We start from the raw sequence: 21,477 nt of genomic DNA on the forward strand, positions 1-21,477 counted from the left end.
TGAACGTTTACATGTAATCATGTTGATTATAGCAAAGACTTCAAGAACGATTTGTAGCGGAATTTGACGGAAATCTTAACAGCTGCGGTTTGTTTTTGAAACTCACAAAACTGGTTTCGTTTAAACTTTACAAGCCCATCACAAAGTACTGAGAAAAGGTTGCTGTGAAAATCACATTCAACTTTAAAAGAAGCAGCATTAAGTCAATCGTCCTCATCGCTCTCATCTCTGGCTTGGAAACCCAAGTGTAGGGATAAAAACCACCACACAGTTCTTTGAAGTGCAACTGTATTGAAGTCGCCGAATTTTCCTTCCTCGAAAAGAGCATCTTCTTCGTTTTCGTCAATCGCCTGAGCGGCTTGCAGCTTGTTTCTTCTGTCGTGTTCAGTTGTGAACTGGTGACTTGTGATTTGCAGCTAGAACTCTTCTCGATTTTTCAAACTCATTGTCCTTGAGTATGTTGAATGGATATTTCTTCTCAGATAAGTATCGCTGTATATTGCGCTCACGCTGAAAACTGGAAAATGTTGCTGGCTCGTATTCACCTTTTCCTGCGTACGTTCATAAAAAAAATAGACGAAAGGCGGTCAAGCTCGGACGCAGGTAGGCTTTCAATTGTTTGACTATTTAAGCCATTAGCTTCAATAAAACGGAGTAGCGTGATCATATTAGTAGACGTCTTCCTTTTGTGTTTTCACTACTCTGTTTGTTTACGAAATCGTTCATGGCTTCGTGGCCTTAGCTGATGCCTGTTTCAGAGGTTTCTAGATCTTTGGGATAGTAAATTTTGCTTTGTAAATGATATTCTTTTTCGTGCATGTTGGAATCAGTCTTTTGGGTAGTTTCTTTGCAAAGAATGAAGTATTTTCAGATTTTCTTTTCGCAGTTTTAGCTGCAAATTTTCAAATTTGCCGCTTGTTCTAAACAAAAATACACGGCTTATGACCGTTTCCACGGAAACGGTCCGTATGGTAAAATCCCGACCAAGAAAGAACCAATCAGAACGCGCGGATTTACCTCAAGACTACCTTGCCATATAATACTTTGAATTATAGTTAAGGCGACCCTGATGCGTGCGCACGAACCTGTCGGATCTTTCGCGTTCAAAGAGCTAGTCAAAAATAAAAAGGCTGCTGAAAAAATACCTCAGATTATAGTCAAACAAGTGGTCGTCCGTTTGGCTGCAAGAATGCACGCACTCTCGAGATCTCGTTGTGGTTACTGAGTAGTAGAACGAGTGGTAGTGTGACCTCTTCTATTACTGCAAGCCTGGCTCTAATGCACTAAAGAACCTCAAAGATCCAGAGTGAGCCTAAGAGAAACAGGTGCTTTGACAATAATGCATCGGGCTATAGTTAAACAAGCGCTCGTCACTTTGGCTGCACGACTGTCAAAGCAACCGCCAATGGTGTGCACGACGGTCTGGTCCCTGGGTAGGGGGAGGGGGAGGGTACAACTTGTTTCAGCTTGGCCTCCTTACTTTCCATTTTGAGATTTGCATGTGACGTGATGCCGGCCACGTTGGTGGATAGGAACAATAAGATTTTTCTCGTTTAGGACTTAACTTCCATTTTCATGCAAAACTATGTGAGCAAATGTTCTATTGTTTTGTCCACGAACATGGCGGCAATGGAATCCACCTATTATTAAAGCATGAGAAATTCTGCAAATGATAATCTTCAAAACGTGAATAAGTCACCTTAGAGCATTTTATGATGTTTGTCATTTGTTAAGATATACTTCCTCAGTAATGACTTCCACTCGCTTGTTAATTACACATAGATCCTTCGCAACTTTATGAGCATTTTGTCACTTTTGAAAGTTTTCCTCGCCGATTTTTGTCTTTGCTTTATACCGTACTTGGGTGCATGTTCACAGGCTATGGTTTTTGAGGAGGAGAAAACCAGAGTGTCTGCAGAAAAACCTCTCGGAGTAAGGACTCAAACCAACAACAAACTCAACCAACATATGAATAAAGTACATATTTTGTGAGACAGGTATTCGAATATTAATAATACAATAATTGGCCTCCGAAGCAGATGTTTTTGTGCGAGGAGGGGTGGGAGGGGTGTTACGGTCCTCCTCCCCCTTTTTTTCTAAAAACGTAAAAGGCTTAATATCTTTTTACATCTCAGCTGCTTTCAAATCCCTATAATCCAGCCAAGAACTGAAAAACATATATAAACTTTTAATTTCCCTTTACTCTAGGAGGGAAGAATAGTAAAGGCATAAGAAGGTCACTTTTGCAAATACGCTGAGGGTCAAAATATCAGAATGCTTAGAACATGTGTTAGTGACCACACCAAAGGCAACAGAGCAAACTTCTGGTCAAAGCAACTGAGTCCGATCCAATAAAAAACAAACAAAATAATTAGGGTTACGCATACAAACAAAAGCTAGCTTAAGCAACGAGTTACAAGTATAAATTAGTCGAAGGTCTCGTCCTATCCAACATTAATTATAACGACGTTGTCTCTCATCAAGTTCCCGACTATCTTATCAGTCGTTTACAGCGCGCTCAGCTTGTCGCTGCTAGCTTTGTTTTAAATCGATTCTCAAATATGTCAGATATTTCGAAACTCGGTTGGTTCCCCGTTAGTTATAATAGAGACTTTAACCTGTCTAAGATCGTCTGTAAAGCAATGCACAGCGAAGACTGGCCGCCATTTCTCAGACTTGAGGTAAGTGCAGCAAAACGTCTCCTACGCTCCTATAACGAAATTAACCTTGCAGTTCCTCCAACATCTGGCACTTTACAAGACTGAGCTGCCAAACGTTTCAATAATCTGCCAAGAGACGTTACACAATGTACAGGCACAGGTGAATTCATACGTAAATGTACGAGTTATTAGAGAGGTTAAGCATCACGTTTACGGCAAACGGTAAACGGCAGAAATGACCACGTGACCATGTTTATCCTTCATTTGCCGCTCACTGTTTTCAGTTTCTTAGAAAAATTGAGTGTTTTTGCGTTAGAATTAAAGGCCAGAATTATCTTGTACTATTTTCATCTACGTACTCATATTTTCAAGAAAACATAAACGCGAATCTCACGTTTGCCGTTTGCCGTAAACGTGGTGCTTAATCTCTCTAATATTTCTCTCGTGCCAAACCAGACTTTCAATTTCAATTTCAATTTATTGCTTCAATCACTAATACATTGTCGTTCATGATAACTATACAATACTAAATAAAACAGTGATTAAGGAGTCTATAGAAAAGCAAAAAAATGCTTGAAGTTATAGATCCCTTTAGATTGAGGTCAACTGCAGCTTAGCTAGATAATTATTATTAACTAAAAATAATTTTAATGATGAGAAATAGAATTGTTGACAATATTCATATATTCTTATATTCATATTTTCACATCTGGTATTATTACTAGTCAAGATTTCAAGAAAATAATCAACGAAGCATAAAATAGAACATTGTACTCAATTAGAGGGAAAAATTTGCAACTGCTGATTTGTCAAGAATATTTTTTTTTCATTTTTCTCTTATACAAATGTAATGCTTTGAGTTTTCGTGTTTTATCATCAATGGTGTTCCATATTTTTGGACCTTGATAGGCCAATGAGTATTGACCAAGTCTGAAAGACTTGCGCGGAAGATGACAGTCATTTGCATGTCGTGTATCATAACTATGTATTTGGGAATTAGTTGAGAAAAGATATGTCATATTTTTTGGAAGCTGATTATTATAGAATTTAAACATAAAAAGAGAGATTTCTAGCTCAGTTATTTCCCTAACTTTTAATATTTTTAGCTCTTTGAAGGCATTAGCTGTACTGTCTCTATGCTTAATTTTGGCTATGGTCCTAACTGCTCTTTTCTGAAGTGTTATAATTCTAGACAATCTTGTGGGAAAATTGCTGGCCCAAATAATATTACAATAGTGGACTTGAACGCTACATAGCCACTGATGTTTATTAATAGTTTGTACATACTAGTCATGCAATGCTTTCGAGTGGTATACCGTGAAATATCCCACAAGTGACTTGATTCTTGATAGTATACATACGAGCCTTAAGGCGAGTGTGTATAATCTCGCAGATTATCGTTAGCAAGCGAATGCTGCTGTGATCCAAAGAGCAAAACAGGTTCTCGGCTTCCCCCTCAAGAAATCAGTTGGCTTCTCTTGGAGTTCTTGTTGCCATGTTTTTAATCAGCTCGTCTTGATTTTAATTCTGCCCTGAGCTTCTCAGCACTGAGAGATTTAAGGGACAAGTTGAATCAGATTTTCCAAACTTTCCTTCTGAATGTAGTTACTATAAGGTTTGCTTTTCTTGAAGGGCTCTGTACTTCTGATGGGCCATGTACATGTAATCGTACTCACCGACCCGACTCCTGTCTCCACAGCATCCACAGCAGCCAACTGAATTGCCCACCTTTCTGTATGTCATCTTTGAATTCTACAAAGGCCACTTGAGAAGTTTGTCAAAGTAGCAAAACGCCGCGAGGGGGTCTACTTAATTCAAGCCAACTTAACAGCGGGGTGCTTATTGACAAGAGAGGTGTCAGAGCAATCCATCTAATTGCCAACGTAACCATCCCGACGGCTAAATCAAAGTAATTGAAAACCTCTTTGTCTGTAGCCTGCGAAGTAAGCGTTTCTGTGGAGTTTTCTGATTTCCTTATTTTGGATTTTTCCCAGTTTCCGCGCAGCCAAACAGCGAAAAACGCACGAACGGAAACGCTTGCTGCGCAGTTGAACCAACAACCGTTTAGTTAGCCTCCCTTGCAGACGCTCTTTTGGCATGTCACGAAATCTTTCCTCCCCAAGTAACTGGTTCGTTAGGGAGGAAAGATTGCGTGACGAGCCAAAAGAGCGTCTGCGAGGGAGGCTACCGTTTAGTGTGGACAGACTGCATAACCTCCGTAGTGGAACTTTTTTCGTGTTCACTGATTTGTCTGTTTTGGATCCGCTTGCGCATCCTGCCATTCCTTGTTTGATTTATTAGTATTACGGGAATTAAAGGGTAAAATAATTTGCGTTTGTTTGAGCTTATGAATTATAACGTAATATCAGGGGCCCAAGGCTGGGATAATCAAATGTTCGCGCTATGCCGTCTACCAGAAGCAGAGCACTGACTGGGTGGATTAAACATTATTAAATGGCTGCTTGCACATAACCTTAGTTACGTTCTCGGTTGGATAAAAAATGAAACATCCCGGCTTGATTTGGGATGGTCGAATGATTTAGAAGAATGAGCAGCGTGTCCGTTTGTATTTCAATGATAAAAATATTAAAGGTAGCATTAATGACAATAGGTCGTTTTATTTGCGAGGGTTTCTGGCGGCGAGTTATCTGGGAGGTAAGTTCAATTACCAATAAGAAACATTATTATTACTTTGTCAGTTGTTGGAGCATACGGAATGTAAGATTTGTGGCATAACCGTTTAGTTCCTTATTCCAATTTGCTCGCATGTATTGCTTTAATTTGCTGTGTTTTTCGGCTAAACGCTTCCATATAGATGTCGCATTTGTATTTGGGTGATATTAAATATAGCCTTAATGACGTTTTCTTGACGATGTGGCTACGACCTATCTAGAAGGTAAGTTCAATCTCCAATTAGAAACATTATTTTCGCTGCAGTTAACTTTAGCGAATGCACAATAGAAGAGTGAGGAATGACCGTTTAGTTCTTACTCTAATTTTTTCGCAGTATTCTTTTCCTGTGCTTTTCGACTAAGCACTTCCACTGATGTCGACACTAGTCTGTGGGGTATTTCTCACACCCTAGCTAGTATACACCTTTCACAATACTTCTAACCATGCTAGGCCGAGCTCCAGACGTATTAGTTTTAAACTCGAGCAAGTAAAATCTTGATATCTTAAATATTTTTGGACTGGATGTTACACCAAATATGCGCCTATCATGTTTTTACTTTCTTAATTACCCTGCCATCATCATAACAACTCGATATACTGCAAATTGTGATCCGCTATGATAAAGGGTTAACACTCGAAACCTCAGCTCTCAAATCTCTCGGTGACAAAATTGAAAATCAACTCTGTTGATAAAACCAAACACTGATTAGCCTCTATCCTCCCACCGAAACTAGCTTTAGGAGGACACTGCAAATTGCTTTGCCAATGAAAAACAGAACTTTTGCCGAATGAAGTTCGTCAGCACAATCATATTGATCTCTTGTTTCCAATGGAATACATATACCCTACAGGCTTAAGTGTCAACATTAAGCGCTTAACCGACAAGCACAGGAAAACAATACTGCGAAAAAATTAGAGTAAGAACTAAACGGTTACTCTTCAACTCTTCCTTTGTGCATCCGCAAAAATAAACTGTAACGAAAATAACATTTCTTATTAGAGATTGAACTTATTCTTTCTAGATATGTTGTCGCCAGTTCTTCCTGAAATAAAGGGTTTGTCATCATTAAGAGTACATTTAACATCATTGAAATACAAATGTGACATGCCTTAGCTCAACCATGCCAATCAAGTAGACACCCTTTATCCTTATCCAAAAGAGCGCAGCTTAATTTATGTGCGAGCTATTCAATATTGTCTCAATCCACTCACGTTGTTTACTTATGGCAGACATCATGATACCGCGAGAGTTTAATTAGCAACTTGGGTCGCTGATACATAGAGGTATTTGGAGTCCTCTAAAGAAAGAAAGTAACTAGAATACGACAAAATTACAGTATGGAAAATACTTCTTTTCTCACACCCTAGCTAGTTTACACCTTCCAAGAGAGAGAGAGAGAACCTCGAGCTTGCAGGCTAGGCCGAGCTCCAGATGGATTATTTTTAAACTCGAGCAAGTAAAATATTGATATCTTATATATTTTTGGACTGGATGTTAAACCAAATATGCTCCTATCATCTGTTTTTAACTTTCTTAATTACACTGCCATCATCATAATAACTTGATACACTACAAATTGTGATCCGCTCTGATAAAGGGTTAACACTCGAAGCCTCAGCTCTCAAATCTCTCGGTGACCAAATTGCTTATCAACTCTGTTGGTAAAACCAAACACTGATTCGTCTCTACTCTCCCACCGAAGCAATACCACAGTTTCTTTTGTCTACACTGCAAATCACTTAGCCAATGAAAAGCAGAACCTATGCGCTGCTGTGAAATTTTAAACTGGAATGAAGTTCGTCAGCACAATCATATTGATCTCTTGTTTCCAATGGAAGAGGTTTTTTAGAAAGTCGCTATTGTTTTGCTCGGCTCTTTATTGACGTTCTTGGCCGATTATCACCCAGTCGTAACGTGAAACTCTGATAGCTTCACTAAAAACTTAATAAATTAAACTAACTTTAAATCAAAAAGTTTCTTTCTTAATGAAATATCAAATGATTAGTGTGAATAGGCATATTTTCCGTACTAAAATGTTGTCGTATTGAAGTTGTTTTTTTTTTCTTTTGAGGCCCAAGTGAATAATTAAACTCTCGCGGTATGGTGTCTGCCATAAGTAAACAGCGCGAGTGGATTGAGACAATATTGAATAGCTTGCAAATAAACTAAGTTGCGCTCTGTTGGAAAAAGATAAAGAGCGTCTACTTGATTGGCATGGTTGAGCTACGGCATGTCACATTTGTATTTCAATGATGTTAAATATAGTCTTTATGATAACAATTCGTTTTATTTTCTTGAGGATCTGGCGACGACATATCCAGAAGGTAAGTTCAATCTCCAATAAGAAACATTATTTTCGCTGCTGTTGCACTGAATGGAAGAGTTGAGGAATAACCGTTTAGTTCTTACTTCAATTTTTTCGCAGTATTCTTTTCCTGTGCTTGTCGGTTAATCGCTTCACCCGGTCGGCATTAACCTGTAGGGTACATGTATTTCTCGCATCTTAGCTTGTGTACACCTTCCAAGATATTTCTTGAGAGAGAACTTCGAGTTTGCAGGCTAGGCCTAGCTCCAGATGTATTATTTTTGAACTCAAGCAAGTAAAAACTTCTTATCTTAAATAGCTTTGGACTGGATGGTAAACCAAATATGAGCCTGTCCTTTGCTTTTGTTAATTACACTGCACTCGATACACTGCAAATTGTGCTCCGCTGTGATGAAGGGTTAATACTCGAAGCCTCAGCTTTCAAATCCCTCGGTCACCAAATTACTTCTCAACTCTGTTGATTAACTGACCAAACATTCGTATCTACTCTCCCACCGACGCAATACCACAATAGCTTCTTATCTACACTGAAAATCACTTTGCCAATGAAAAGCAGAACCTATGCGCTGCTATTAGTTTTTAAACTCGAATGAAGTTCGTCAGCGCAATCATATTGATCTCTTGTTTCCAATGGAAGAAGTATTCTAGAAAGTCGCTTTTGTTTTGATCGGCTCTTTGTCGATGTTCTTGGTCGATTATCACCCAGTCGTACCGGGAAATTCTGATAGCTTCACTAAATACTTAATCAGCCAAACTAAATTTAAATCCAAGAAGTTTCTTTTCCTTGAGACTTTATGAAAGATCAAAAGTTTAGTGTGGATAGACATATTTTCCATACTGAAATTTTGTCGTATTCAAGTTGCCTTCTTTCTTTAGAGGACTCCATATACCTCTATGTATCAGCGACCCAAGTGGCTCGCGGTATACTGGTATACCGCTAGAGTATACTGTAAAAAGAAGTATACTGGTTCACTCAATATCAACTCTTTTCCAAAAATCAATCTCTAGAGTTAAACTCACTTCTGACTATCCCGATTATACAAATGTTTGATTTCATCAACACAGTTGACCAGGTCATTTGTTCTTAGTAATTTCACCCCATTCCCATTTAAGAAAGCAATTCTTTTCTTTTCTTGCCTTTGTGCATGCCGGCAAAACGGCATGGAGGAAATAATTTGGAAACGCAATCCAGGAGATTAAGATTCTATTAAAAACAAGTACACTGGAGTATTCCCTTAAACAAAACAAAACAAAAGGGTTTGCTAAGGTAGATCCAGTGTACCTGAGTCGCACAGGTGAAAAAGTGGGCTTCTGTGCTTTAACAGGGGAAGCAGTATTATTTGTTCTCAGACTCATATTGGAGGTACTTTTGTGCTAGGAAGGTTTCGAAACATAAAATGGAAATGCCGAGCAATAATTGATTCTACCTTTCACGCTATATGGCGCCATCCAAATTCGACTTGATTGATGTCTCAGTGACAGTCCATTATTTAGGTTTATGGATGATTTAACTAAGTGGGTTCTAACTCCCCTAAAAATGAAAATGTGCTTTTTTTTAAGCTTCTTGTGGTCACCATTAATGAATAGCGGCTCTTTTAATTAGCAAAGAACGTGATCACACAGAATAACTTCAGGCAACACCTTAAATTCGAGAAGCAAAATATTGGTATCAAGTTGGGCAAAAAAACAAATATCAGACTTTTACTCTACGGAAAATTCGCTGTAATTAGAAGGCATTTTGGCATGACCATCTGAGTACTTGTATACCATTTTCCTAATGCGTGAGGCTACTAGGGTTGATAACAATTCCTTGCACTGCTTGGGAGTGCTATATGATGCTGTCGGAAGCTTCCCAATAACTAGACAAAATAGTTAGACAGCAAGGAGACAGTTTCGTGAAAGAGGCTGACCGTACGTTTTGTCAACTGATCAGTTTAAGGAGAAAATTCCTACCCTCAGAGACTACGAAACAGGCCATTCGGTAGTGATATTTTACATGTGACTAGCGTGGCTCTTTTGGCAGTTAGTGGAAATATGGAGATTTTTTAAGTTTTAGGGAAATTTATAAAGAACGGCACTGGTTGAATAAAGAAAGATCTGGATATGAAACATAATTCAAAGAATATCTTTAAAAGAAAGGTCATTGTTTAGATTTGCGGTTTTGACCAAACGACAATTGCATTTAAAAACCCCAGCGTTGATTAGTTGATTACGAAAAACAGTTTGACTTGTATTTTCTGAGATTTGTAGTTTAATAGACTGAACCGTAGCAGTGTTTTCCCGTTTCGTTGGGCATTAATTAAACGGAAACATTTTGTGTGAATATTTACATTTAATAAACAACGTGGGTTGGACGCAAAAAAAACCCGACTGTCAGTTTCCTATTTTGACATTGAAAAGAGCTATTGCGAGTAAAATCGCTCTGTAACTTTGAGTGCAGGACGCTTTACAGTACGTCTTTCAGTTCAGAGCCAGAACTTTCACTCTGTGCAGTTATTGTTTAAGAGGAATTGAAGCGCGCCGGATGCGCTATGTTTACAGACAAACCCCCTTGCGTCTGTTGCTATTTACTTGGGCAAAACCAGTAGGGGTCCGCTATCTCAGCACCTCGTGAATCTCGTCATGTTTATTCGATTTCTTCAAATCAGTTAGTTCTTGGAGCGAGATTTAACCATAAAAATAAACGCTAAAAGTGATCGACGGTTCGACCGTTCAATGGCCCGTAACAAGTTCGGTGTTAAAGATAACTTAGCATGACCATGCATATACATTTATATGCAATTGTAATGTCTTTGAACCAAAGTGCATGATAGTGCTTAGGTATTTACATAGAAACATAAAGAAATAGGGGCATAAAAAGCTAGAAGAATAAATAACCTTACGCGTATCACATGATTACAAGCGGCTAGATATTAAAACTAATAAGAACGCTATAAGGTGTAGTTAGAAACAACGAAGTATGGGATAATTAACTGATAAACAACTTCGCGCGGATAGAATCACATTGTTTGTTAAGCTTTGGTTTGAACTCACGGATGAAGAGCATCTTAAATATTAGGCAGTCGAGCTTGTGCTGATATTTCCTCAGGAGTTTAAAGTTCCGTGCAATGCCCTCTGGCTCCTTCAAGTTTCATCCAGTATCCTTTGTACAAAACACCATCCGACAATTTATGGAGGCGTAAATTATGGAGACTGAGTGTCCGCAACTACAAGTTCGTAGAGAGCGAAAAGTTCCCGTTAGAATCGCCATCGCACGCAAACAACTTGGTGATCTTAGCCGGGAGGTAAATGCCAACGTCCGTCCGTTTACACCAGCCGTAAGATCAAGGATGAAAATAAGAATTCCAGTTTTAACAATCATAAGTGTTTGCGAATTGTAAAGTAAAATTTATTGAGTGGATCTGTTGAGAAGAAAAATGGATAGCAAAAGAACTGAGCAAAGTGTAAATTGTGTAACTGTGCGGTAAACGAATACGAATTTTAAAAACTTTACCCCACGGACGCTATCAGAAAAGTGATGTTTTTGAACGTTTTCTATGAGAAAGGAAATTTTTCAGTTATAACGGTGGTTGAAATTGAAATTCCATGCAATCATTTAAAAAAAAAGCGGATGGAAACGAGGGACCACACTACTACATACATAGATGCGACAGTTTATTTAGTAATCTATTACTTTTTCCTTATAATTAAAAATACAACCAGAAAAAATATCACACGCTCTAGTCCTAATTTTGTTTTTCTGACCTTAACCTTATTATTCTATGTCGCATAAATTAAAATTGTTATCACTAAACGTGCGAGGATTACGTAGTTCGAGCAAACGACAAGCGATTTTCTCTTATTTGAAAGCTCAGAAACCTAAAATCGTTTGTCTACAGGAAACGTACTCATTGGTTGAAGACCAAAAAGCGTGGTCTGTAGAATGGGGTAACAATATACTGCTTTCTCACGGCTCTGTGCACTCGAGAGGTTTTTGCAATCTTCAAAATCCTTGCTCCACCTCGGTTCGATTATGCAGCATTTCAACGGACTCGGAAGAAAGGCTTATAATCGCAAGAGTCACAATAGAAAATAAACCTTTTTTTTTCATTTTAAATATTTATTCTCCCACAGATTATCGGGACCAAAATAATTTCATTAAAACAATAAGCTGCTGTCACACGTAATATATATACATATTGTGCTTTTGTAATTATTGTAATGCGCATTTGATCATCTTGTCATGGAAAATGCGCAATATAAGCGAATAAATTATTACTAAATTATTATTATAAGCGATTACCTAGCGTCGAAAACGGGCTCTTCAAAAATCATCATTTCAGGCGATTGGAATACCACTCTCAATCCAATTGACAAAAGCGGCGGCCAACCTTGGAAAGCTACAAATTACAGGAATGCACTTGTAAGTCTTATGGAAGAAATAAACTTATTGATGTTTATTGACAATTGTATCCCACAACTAAATCTTTCACTTATAAGTCAAAGCCCTTAAACGTGAGATCGAGAATAGACTTTTTTTCTTATTTCTCGTCCTCGCTCTTGTCTTATAAGAAAAACAGAAACCCGCAAGTCAATAGCACCTGACCACAAATCAATTTATCTAAATCTTGAGATTAAAAAAATTGAATTGAATTAAAAGAGGTCCTGGCTTGTGGAAATTTAATAACACCTTACTGGAAGATAAAAATTACAAAGAATTCGTCACTATTAAATACCCGCAAATTTTAGAAAAGTATTGTGAAGTAACCAAAAAGCATCTGCTATGGGAAGTAATAAAAACTGAACTACGCTCTGAAACTATTAAATATTCCAAAGAAGAGATTTAAATCAAATGTGAGCCTCTCTAAAGACCATATGGCTATCAACGAAATTCCACAGTTAACAGACCTCCAAAAACGTACGCAGACTACACTTATTTGTCATCTTATTAAAACAATATATTTATGCTTCCAAATGCTTTGAAAAAAGCCGATTGAACAGGAATTCCAAACCAAAGTAATATTACAGTGGAAAGTAGAAAATATACTCTTCCCTGATCCTCAGATTTTTATGTGATAATATATTTAGTATTTGAGTGTTAAACGTAGTAGATGCAAGAAGTAAACTGTATTGTATTTGTAAACAGCTTTGTAATTAACAAATCGACGACAGTTTTCTATGGTCTATACTCTTTTATTAAAAACTGGATCATTGTATAATGCAATTCGAGCGATTTGATTGGCTTAGCGGCCATGGTATATGAGCCATTATACCATGCCCGAGAAATAGAGACCATTAAATTGTCTTCTAATTGTTCTTGCAAAGCGAAATCAGCAAAATCTAGCAATGTTTCTTGATTGTTTTTAATAAAACAATTATTCCACCCACGCTTGTTGGATATGAGATGATTATAGCCAACGCGCGCTCGTGGAATAATTGTTAAATAGACCATAAAATGACGTCAAAAAATGTTCAAAACTCAAGTGGAACCACGAGCCGCAGGCGAGTGGTTTCACCGCCAAGTTTTGGACATTTTATGGCGTCATTTTATGGTCTATAAGAGTAGAGACCATAGAAAACTGCCGTCGATTTGTTTTTTACAATAACATGGAAAAAGTACGAGCGGAATTGGCTATTTTTTTCGTTGAGAAAGCGCGCGCGTTACATCTGACGTCATTTTTATTGTCTGTACTCTTATAGACAATAGCTACGAGCCAATCAGCGCGCGGGAATTTGGACAGTTAATGTAAAATCGAAAATAGCATGAATGAAGTGTCTATATGTTGAAAAAAATTAGTTGTAATGAGGTTAAATTGTTAGTAGCTTCTTTTTATTTTCTCGTCCCTGTTGTTTGTCTTTACTATTGTAAGTTACTTTGTGATTCTTTGTTTTAAGCTTGATTTTGTATTATGTATTATATTTATATCTTGTATTTGTATCTTGTAACTGATTGTATTATGTCTATGTTAACTAAAGTTATTATTAAATATTGCAATTTAAATGATATTAGAAGACAAACAATATAAGATGTCAAAAACTTTCGTTGTTTGTCTTCTAATTAAAAGCGCTTAATTCCCTAAAAGCAAAGTATTTTGGATTGATGGTCTTAGACGGGTGAACTTTGATATAGTTGAATTCCAGCTAACAAACGTCGCTTACACGTAGTTATTTGTATCGCATCACTTCGCCCGCTGTACTTAATTTGGCCCAGTGATATCGATTTTCTTGTTGGCAACATATCATAAGATTATCCCATACCTCATAAATGCAACCAACGCCTCTTTTTGCACTACCCAGCCGTTGCTCTGTCATAAATTCTCGCCAAATATAATACGACCACTCGAATGGACTCACCAGTTAAAGATGGCAAAAGCAAATCACAATTATTGCCAAATATTTCTGTTTCAGGACTCCTACGATCACTTGTTATCCCAGTTCAGAGTAAAATTAAGAAGAGTTTTTGATGGAAACTTCGGTAAGTAATTTGTATTCTGTTGACAGAATTTATGTCCACTTGCCTATTCTTGGAAGTCCACTAACAGATTTTCTTAATCGGTCAAAAATAGAGGAAATAGCAGTAACCTGGGTACAAGCTATTACTCTATATACAGTTTAATTTTTCTGGTAAAAAAATGTTTAAAAAAGTACGCAAAGTGCAAAACGCAAACCATGCACGCGCCTGCATGGAGTTAGTCTGCTTAGTAGAACTCAAGGAGTGTCAGGGAAACATGTCTTTTCGTTCTCCTGTATTTCTCCAAAACGTCGTTATAATAATAAGCTTTATTTACCTACACATGGTTAGACTTAAGTTAAAAAATACAATGCAATCATAAACAAAGAGCCTTGCGGCCCGCGCCATAAAAGAGTTTGCATGTCTTTGGATTCTACACCTTGGTATTCCTACTGGGCCTGGTACCGATCTTAAATCATCAATCCGCTATATGTTAATCTCTTTGTTCTGTCCCAAGGGTGAATGAGGTGAAAGGAAAATAACGTACTGGTCCTTATTCTTCATATCTTTTTTGCAATCTTAACAGACACAAAAATATTTTTTAAACAGAAGTTTTTGTTGACTCGGCCTTTACCTTTAGCATTCACTGGTATAATATGTAATTAACACAGGCGTTATCCTTTAGGGTTTCAAAGGAATAAAGGCAGCTGATGAATAAAATCAACACGAAAATTGTTTGATTCATAGGGTTTTTAGCCCAAACTCCCAGCATTCATGGCGCAGAGTCAAATGAAAGCTGCAAGTGAAAATGACCTCACACCAGCTGGTGAGGAGACGTTGGATTTCGATGACGACAATTTAAGAGGTGAAAAGGAAACTTTTATTTTTTTACCAGAATATTTGAATATATAAAACCAAAAAAAATCGAATATCCTTCTCTAGTGTGGTTAGCTAAGGCTGGAGCGAGTCGTCCCAGCTCACTGCGTTTTGAAAGTACGTAAAAGAATTTATCCAAGGGCCAATTTAATAAAAATTTTACAATTGTACTCAGCTGCGCCGTTCATTTCTTACACAGGTGCACTAAAAGAAACTCAAAGAAAAGTATCGTTCACGACAAAACGCCGTTGCGCTGCAGGCTATCTACTAATACATTATCTTCTTAATTTCTTCATTTTAGCAATAGCAGAGGTTTACAAAAATGAGGGTAATAACAGTTACAGACAGAATGATTTCAACAATGCCATCTACTTCTACACGGAAGGAATTAAAGTAAACTGCAAGGATGATGAACTGAAAGCCCAACTGTACAGCAACAGGGCAAACGCTTATTTTTGTTTGGGTAAGAAGTTTTTGTTAGCTTAAATTGGTTTATCAAATTATCAAAGGGGCTTTAATCGAACCCACATCAAGATGTTAGCTTTCTCCTCATACTTTATTCTTTCACAGGAAACTATACTGATTCCTTGAGTGATGCAAAAGTTGCCTGTTCCTTTCAGCCTTCTTATTTGAAAGCGATCTTCAGAGGTACGAGTTACTTAATTACAAAATCAATTATGTATACATTTAAAATATCTACAATAAATGATGAATTCACAAACGATAAGAATACAAAGACGGTCAATATCACTAGTTTTTTTGGGACGGGGGTAACTTTGCAGTGACATATTTCGAATTCGCTACACCGTTAAAATGTTAGACCCGTTTGAACAAAATATGTTTCGTAGTTTCCTATGTGGATTAGGGAATGGTCGATCTAACTTAAAAGGCGCCATTTTAAACCCGATACTGTTTACATGAATGTTGCACACAAATAATTTAGTGTTTTTACCTCAACTTCCGCACTTCCCAATATTATGGGCCGGTTGTTCAAAGCCTGATTAACCTAATCCCGGATTAAAGTGAACTTTGACTCAACTTTAATTACTAATAAATAAAGATTCTTCCAAAGATTTCTGCCTGTAAGTTGTGACGTACGACTTTTCTTTACCATAAGCCCAAAATAAGTTTTTGAAAACATTTTTAATGAGCGAGATGAGAATCTCAGTTAATTTATAATCGGAGATTACCGTTAATCGGCTTTCTTCCAACCGGGCCTTGATGAATAAGGTCAACCCCTTTTCTCTCCATTTCCTGTCCCCGTGGATTCAAAATTTAGGGGTCGGTGGTTCAGATTTAACGATTAGTTGAAAAGGGAAGGAGTCTGAAACCAGAAGGTGCAATAACCCTACCAAATGGTCATCTGGAAACAAAAGTTGTTGTGACAAATGCAAGCCCTCCAGTTCTTTTTGCCCGAGTTCGCCAAAAATAGCACCCATACTTAACACCATAGATTTCTCCAAGCGTGATAAAACGTGAAAACTTGATTGAAATTTATTGGGTATTTCCCAGACTACCGTTTCGGCATTGTCGTTTACGCTTTTGCCCTTTTTGGACAACCCTTGTCGAAACATATACCCAGGCGTAAAAGCGTACGCGACAATGTCGAAAGGTAGTCTGGGAAATACCCAATAAATTTCAATAAAAGCTCAGAATCCATAATGCCTCGACCATACAGCGAAGAATTGAGATGGCGGGCAATGTGGAATTGGTGTTGCATGATATGGTCTCAAAATTAGCACATGTGAGTCGCTTTAATTACTGAAAATAACAATTGAAGTGTGCGAGTCGGGGAAAAATAAACTTCTGAATCATTCAAATTGCATTTTAATAGTAAGGATAACTGGCAGTTTTTGTGGTAGAAAAATCTAAAAAAATTGTTTTTGACTCCTCAGTGATGACATGGCCTTTTAAAGGTTGCACAACGTGCAAGAATTCAATAGAAATATTCGTGTTGGTGTTATCAGAGCATTTTCCTTTTGAGGAATGGTGCTTCCTGTCAATTTTCAAATGGTTTTGTCGAAACACCATCAAAATCCCTGAGATCCTTTTGTGGCCTCTGAAAATACCGGTACTTACACACTGTTCATCCTAAAATAAATAAAAGTAAATATCCTAAATAAAAGTAACGAGGAGCGATTGTTTGGGAACTTTACGGCAAATAAAGTCTCCCTCTCATGTATTTCTTCAATGAGCGATTGCCTTCTTAAATAAGCCAAGAATTTGGTCGAACTTATTTTTTTCTTTTTATTAGGAGCAAGTGCATGTTTTCAGCTGAAACAGTTTGAAGAAGCCATCACGTGGTGTAAAAAAGGATTACCAGTATCCTTCACTACAGATGCCTCAATGGAAAATATTTTTCATGTTCACACTTTACGATAGTTTTTCGTTCTTGCTTTTGCGTGGGTACCTTCTTGCTCAAGTCCCATTAGAAAAAAATAATAATTTCTTTAGTCTTCGTAATAATTCAGTCCAACTTCGTTGTTGACCTTAAACCCACCATGAATAAGATAAAGATAGAAAGTGAAAGAAACATTAAAGAAAATAGGCAAACATGTTTGAAGAATTTGTAAGCTTTTTGTTACTTTTCCAACATGCGTGTTATAAATCTTGACTGATGTAAGATTGACAAGAATAACCAGAAATTGGTGGAACTATGGAGGACGTCTGTCTATGAATACAACAAGCTGCGAGATACAGACGGAGGGGAAGATTCAGGTGAATATATAATGACTTATAAGCTATTATGGAAAATGCATATTGATGAAGAAGAAGAAGAAGGAAGGAGAAGAAGAAGAAGGAGTTACTAAATTTCAGATTCCATGTGCAGTTTCTCTAAGCTTTCTTCTTCTTCTTTCAAACGGAGAAACTTCCTAAATCAAAATTTATTTCATACAAAAGCCACGGTGTCATTTGAAATGTTTCACACTAGAATTTTGGTGATAAAATTTCTTTTGTTTAATAGCTTGATTTTGCATCTATTTATTTGACTATGACTATCTAACTCAAATCAGCAAAACTCAAAATTTACAAATCGGCAGCCTAAAAGGCCAAAACCATAAGCAAAAATGTTTACATGAATATTTTCCCCAGGACACGTTGTTGTTGTTACATTGTTTTTTTTTTAAAGTATTTCTGTCACCTAATTTATCTCTTTAAATACGTTTTTGGACAATTGTTGTGCCTAATGACAGAGGCTCTAGTATTATATTCCTCCCAAGTGTTATCTATAAGAAATGGGAATGGGAAGAGACGCTGGGAGGGAGAATTATCAGTTCATTTCACTTTTGAGTACAGTCGACTCCCGATAACTCGAACCTTCAAGGGAAATTGAAAAAGGTTCGAGTTATCGGGAGTCCGACTTATCGAGGGTAAAATTATATAGAGAATGACCTGAGAGGAAAGGAAAATTGGTTCGAGTTTGCGCGAGGTTCGAGTTAACGAGGGTTCGAGTTATCGGGAGTCGACTGTATGGCGACTTTCCTTTCTCCATTTCTCACGCAAGCGAGCGATCGGCATGTTGAATAAAACATGATGACAGGAATTTAAGCTACTCTGATAACAATATTTGGTTGCTGCTAGCCTTAACTTATGCCTTAAACAATGTCTACTTATATAGATTTGATTTGATTTGATTTGATTTGATACCCGCTCAAAGTACTGGGTTCTTTATAAGGTAAAGAGAATAACACATGAACGCAAAAAGACACCAGAGAAGAAGTGCGTTCAGTTTATTTATATATCAAGCTAAATTACTTTGGATAACAAATCCATCATCGACGAAAGCAGTACGATTCTCACCACTGTTCTTAGTCATAAGGATTTCTCTTGAGGTCAACGTGCAAATTGAACAATTAGTCGTATCTAGACCATAATTAATTTTGCTGCTTTTTGCGGGAGGCAGCGTCGTTGAGTGGTTAGAGCGCCTGACTTGAAATCCGGAGGTCCCGGGTTCTAGTCCCACTCTGACCACTAGCTGGAGTAGTTTCTCGGTAGCCCCGAGTACAACTGGTTGTACAGTTTGTTGGAGCTATACATAACTGCAGTGACTGATCTCCCGAATTGGTCCGGTTCCTTAACTGCTGAATAAGGACTTAGGGAAAAAAATTCATACAATGGACATTGCCTTTTGCCAATGTTTTCCCTCTGTCTAAATTTATCACACTAGGATGACGCTTGGCACTCTGAACAATAAATTTAACCAAGACGTCTTCATTTATGGAGATATATACAAACACTTTCGACAGTGAAAGACGAACTCTTTTGTAACCCTTTGCATCCCAACAACGCATATTTGCGTAAAAAACACCGTTCTTGCTTCTATGAATTGCTTCTTGTTTAACTTAATTCACAACATCATGATAATGTGTGGATGGCACCAGCTGATGTATATTGCCATCATCACACCCAGCAAATCGACTATCTCCTAATCTTTTTCTGTATATCGCCGTTCTTTTGACAACAAAGCCCAAAATGTCAATTTTCGGCCAAATAACAACACCAAAAATTACACTTATTCATCGTCAATTTTTAATCCAAATAATTTGTTCAAAAATAAAAAGTCTACATTTACAGCAAATCTCAAGGTCAGACCTTGGTATCTGACTGGAAGTTTTCCTCTCAACGCTTTGTGCGGGCTATACTTCAACCATTTTATCACACCCAGTCTTGCGTATCTCACGTTGCCTCGTTGACACTCGAAAAGAATGCTGGGTAATTCAGCCATAGCGCGAGCGTAGAACTCCTGCTCTTTCCATTTCAAAGTTTCTTCTATAAGTGTCTAGCCACCCAGTACTACCTGCAAAATTTCGAATCCATTGAATATTTTACTCCTCCAAACTCGCCCAAATTGCCTTGGTAGGTCCTGGAATCCATCCACAAAACGGCCAGAGAGACAACTTCACTCGTTAGCCTCCATGTCTGCCACACAGCATGTTTGGCGACTCAGTCAGCATGAAACCACCTCTCACCTCTGTTTTCTTTCAGCGGCTTGCCTCTACCCCACATTCCAGCTTAATTATGCCAGAATGGGGGCTTCTGCAGAGGAAAATGGCTCAAAAAACACTTATAAAGCGATGATTTTACCAGATTCGTGCTCGTGCACTCTCTCAAACAAACAACAACCGTCACTTGCATCACGTGACAATTTAGCCTGAGCCCCTGCACAGTTTCTTAAGACCGCAGATATTTTTTTATTTCAGACTATTTATTGGCAAAAAGTCATTGAAAAAAATAGCACACTGACCTGGTATTCAAAGGGTTAAGACAAAATCCTGTTATCAAAGACACTGCGTGAAAGCAAAAATATTCTAGTGTACTCCAGACTCGAATACGTGATTGTGACGCAATAGAATCCTAGAGTATTCAAGACGCACACAATACGTGACGTACACCTGGAATATTCGTATCGAATATGGTGGAATACGCTCCGTTCATAATCGTTCGTGGATTTTCGTTTAAATATACCTCACATTTGTCGTACTCCTAGAGTATGATGACAAACCCTTAAATAAAAGAATTTTATGACAGAAGGTCGGGTGTATAGCATTCTCTTGGAAGCAAAATTTGGACTGAATTCAAAGTATGTGCGATATGCGTGCGATTGTATACGTTTCACGCCAAAGCAAAAGATTTCTAGAGTATTCATGGCGTGCACAGCCGTGACGTACACCTGGAAAATTCTTATCGAATATGGGCATATTGCAGTCCTAAGCACGACCGTGTATTCGTTTGTCGACCATAGGAGTTATTGCACTTTTTTGGTTATGTTGTCGGCCCAGCGTATGAGCATGCTTTGTCAAGAGTTACATACTTTACTGTCAATTCCAATTCCTGTCGTTCGGTTTTGACCGACGTTTACAGGGTAATCATTACTCAAGCCAAATCAACCGATCGAAAGCTGTAGAAAGGCATTTTTAAGTACCTTATGGTGATGAAGTCTGTTAAAAGTGATGTTTTCGTTAGGTAGAAGAATTTGATGTATTCGGATTCCGTTGCTGAGATTTTAATTACCCGAAAATTCAAGGCATTAAAATCTTCATTTGATAAAATGATAGCTGGAATGAACTTTTAGGGAACTTTTTTCTTTCCGAAAATGCTAGATGTTGTTTTTGTTGCATTTGACTGACAAAAACAGCAAATACGACCTTTCCGAAAACGTCAGGGGCTATGATCATGATTTCCCCATTGCGATCCTTTTTGGCGGTTGTACCTAAAAGTGGGACGGATACTCGGGCCGGGGGTGCATGCAGGGACGCGAGATCTGGGGCTCGGGGGCGTGACATTGGGTGCCCCTGACCACAAGGCAATTTCTCTTTAATTTGCGTTACCCGTCTCATCTGAAATGGTTAATTCAGTGCTGTAAAGACGCCGTTGGGCTGTAACATACTTTTTACCCCTTGGTGTAACGCTGACAGAAAAAATGAATTTACGCCACTTTTTAACGCTAGCGTAAATATAGGCTTATATGAACACTTCTCGTATCGCTGTGGCTATATGACCGGCAGCCGGT

The 21,477-nt window shown here is 37.9% G+C and overlaps 1 protein-coding gene across 7 annotated transcripts in view; it reads left to right on the plus strand.

The window, feature by feature from the left end:
• The window catches only part of LOC146488159 (uncharacterized), a 538,028-nt gene that overhangs the window by 12,056 nt on the left and 504,495 nt on the right, over positions 1 to 21,477 (plus strand). For 3 of the 7 annotated variants that reach the window (XM_085121804.1, XM_085121849.1, XM_085121839.1), the window contains exons 2-8: positions 4,360 to 4,569; positions 14,048 to 14,114; positions 14,838 to 14,955; positions 15,268 to 15,429; positions 15,537 to 15,614; positions 17,221 to 17,288; positions 17,591 to 17,684. In XM_085121804.1, coding sequence (XP_084977930.1) covers positions 14,865 to 14,955; positions 15,268 to 15,429; positions 15,537 to 15,614; positions 17,221 to 17,288; positions 17,591 to 17,684 — 493 coding nt within the window. In that variant the 5' untranslated portion in view covers positions 4,360 to 4,569; positions 14,048 to 14,114; positions 14,838 to 14,864. Of the gene's footprint in view, positions 1 to 4,359; positions 4,570 to 7,622; positions 7,659 to 14,047; positions 14,115 to 14,775; positions 14,956 to 15,267; positions 15,430 to 15,536; positions 15,615 to 17,220; positions 17,289 to 17,590; positions 17,685 to 21,477 lie in introns of those variants that run through there. The other 4 variants (XM_085121821.1, XM_085121812.1, XM_085121856.1 and 1 more) reach the window with 4 other exon arrangements.

Source organism: Pavona decussata, unplaced genomic scaffold, assembly GCF_977016875.1.
Source record: "Pavona decussata unplaced genomic scaffold, jaPavDecu1.1 SCAFFOLD_11, whole genome shotgun sequence".
In the NCBI taxonomy this organism is placed as follows: domain Eukaryota; kingdom Metazoa; phylum Cnidaria; class Anthozoa; order Scleractinia; family Agariciidae; genus Pavona; species Pavona decussata.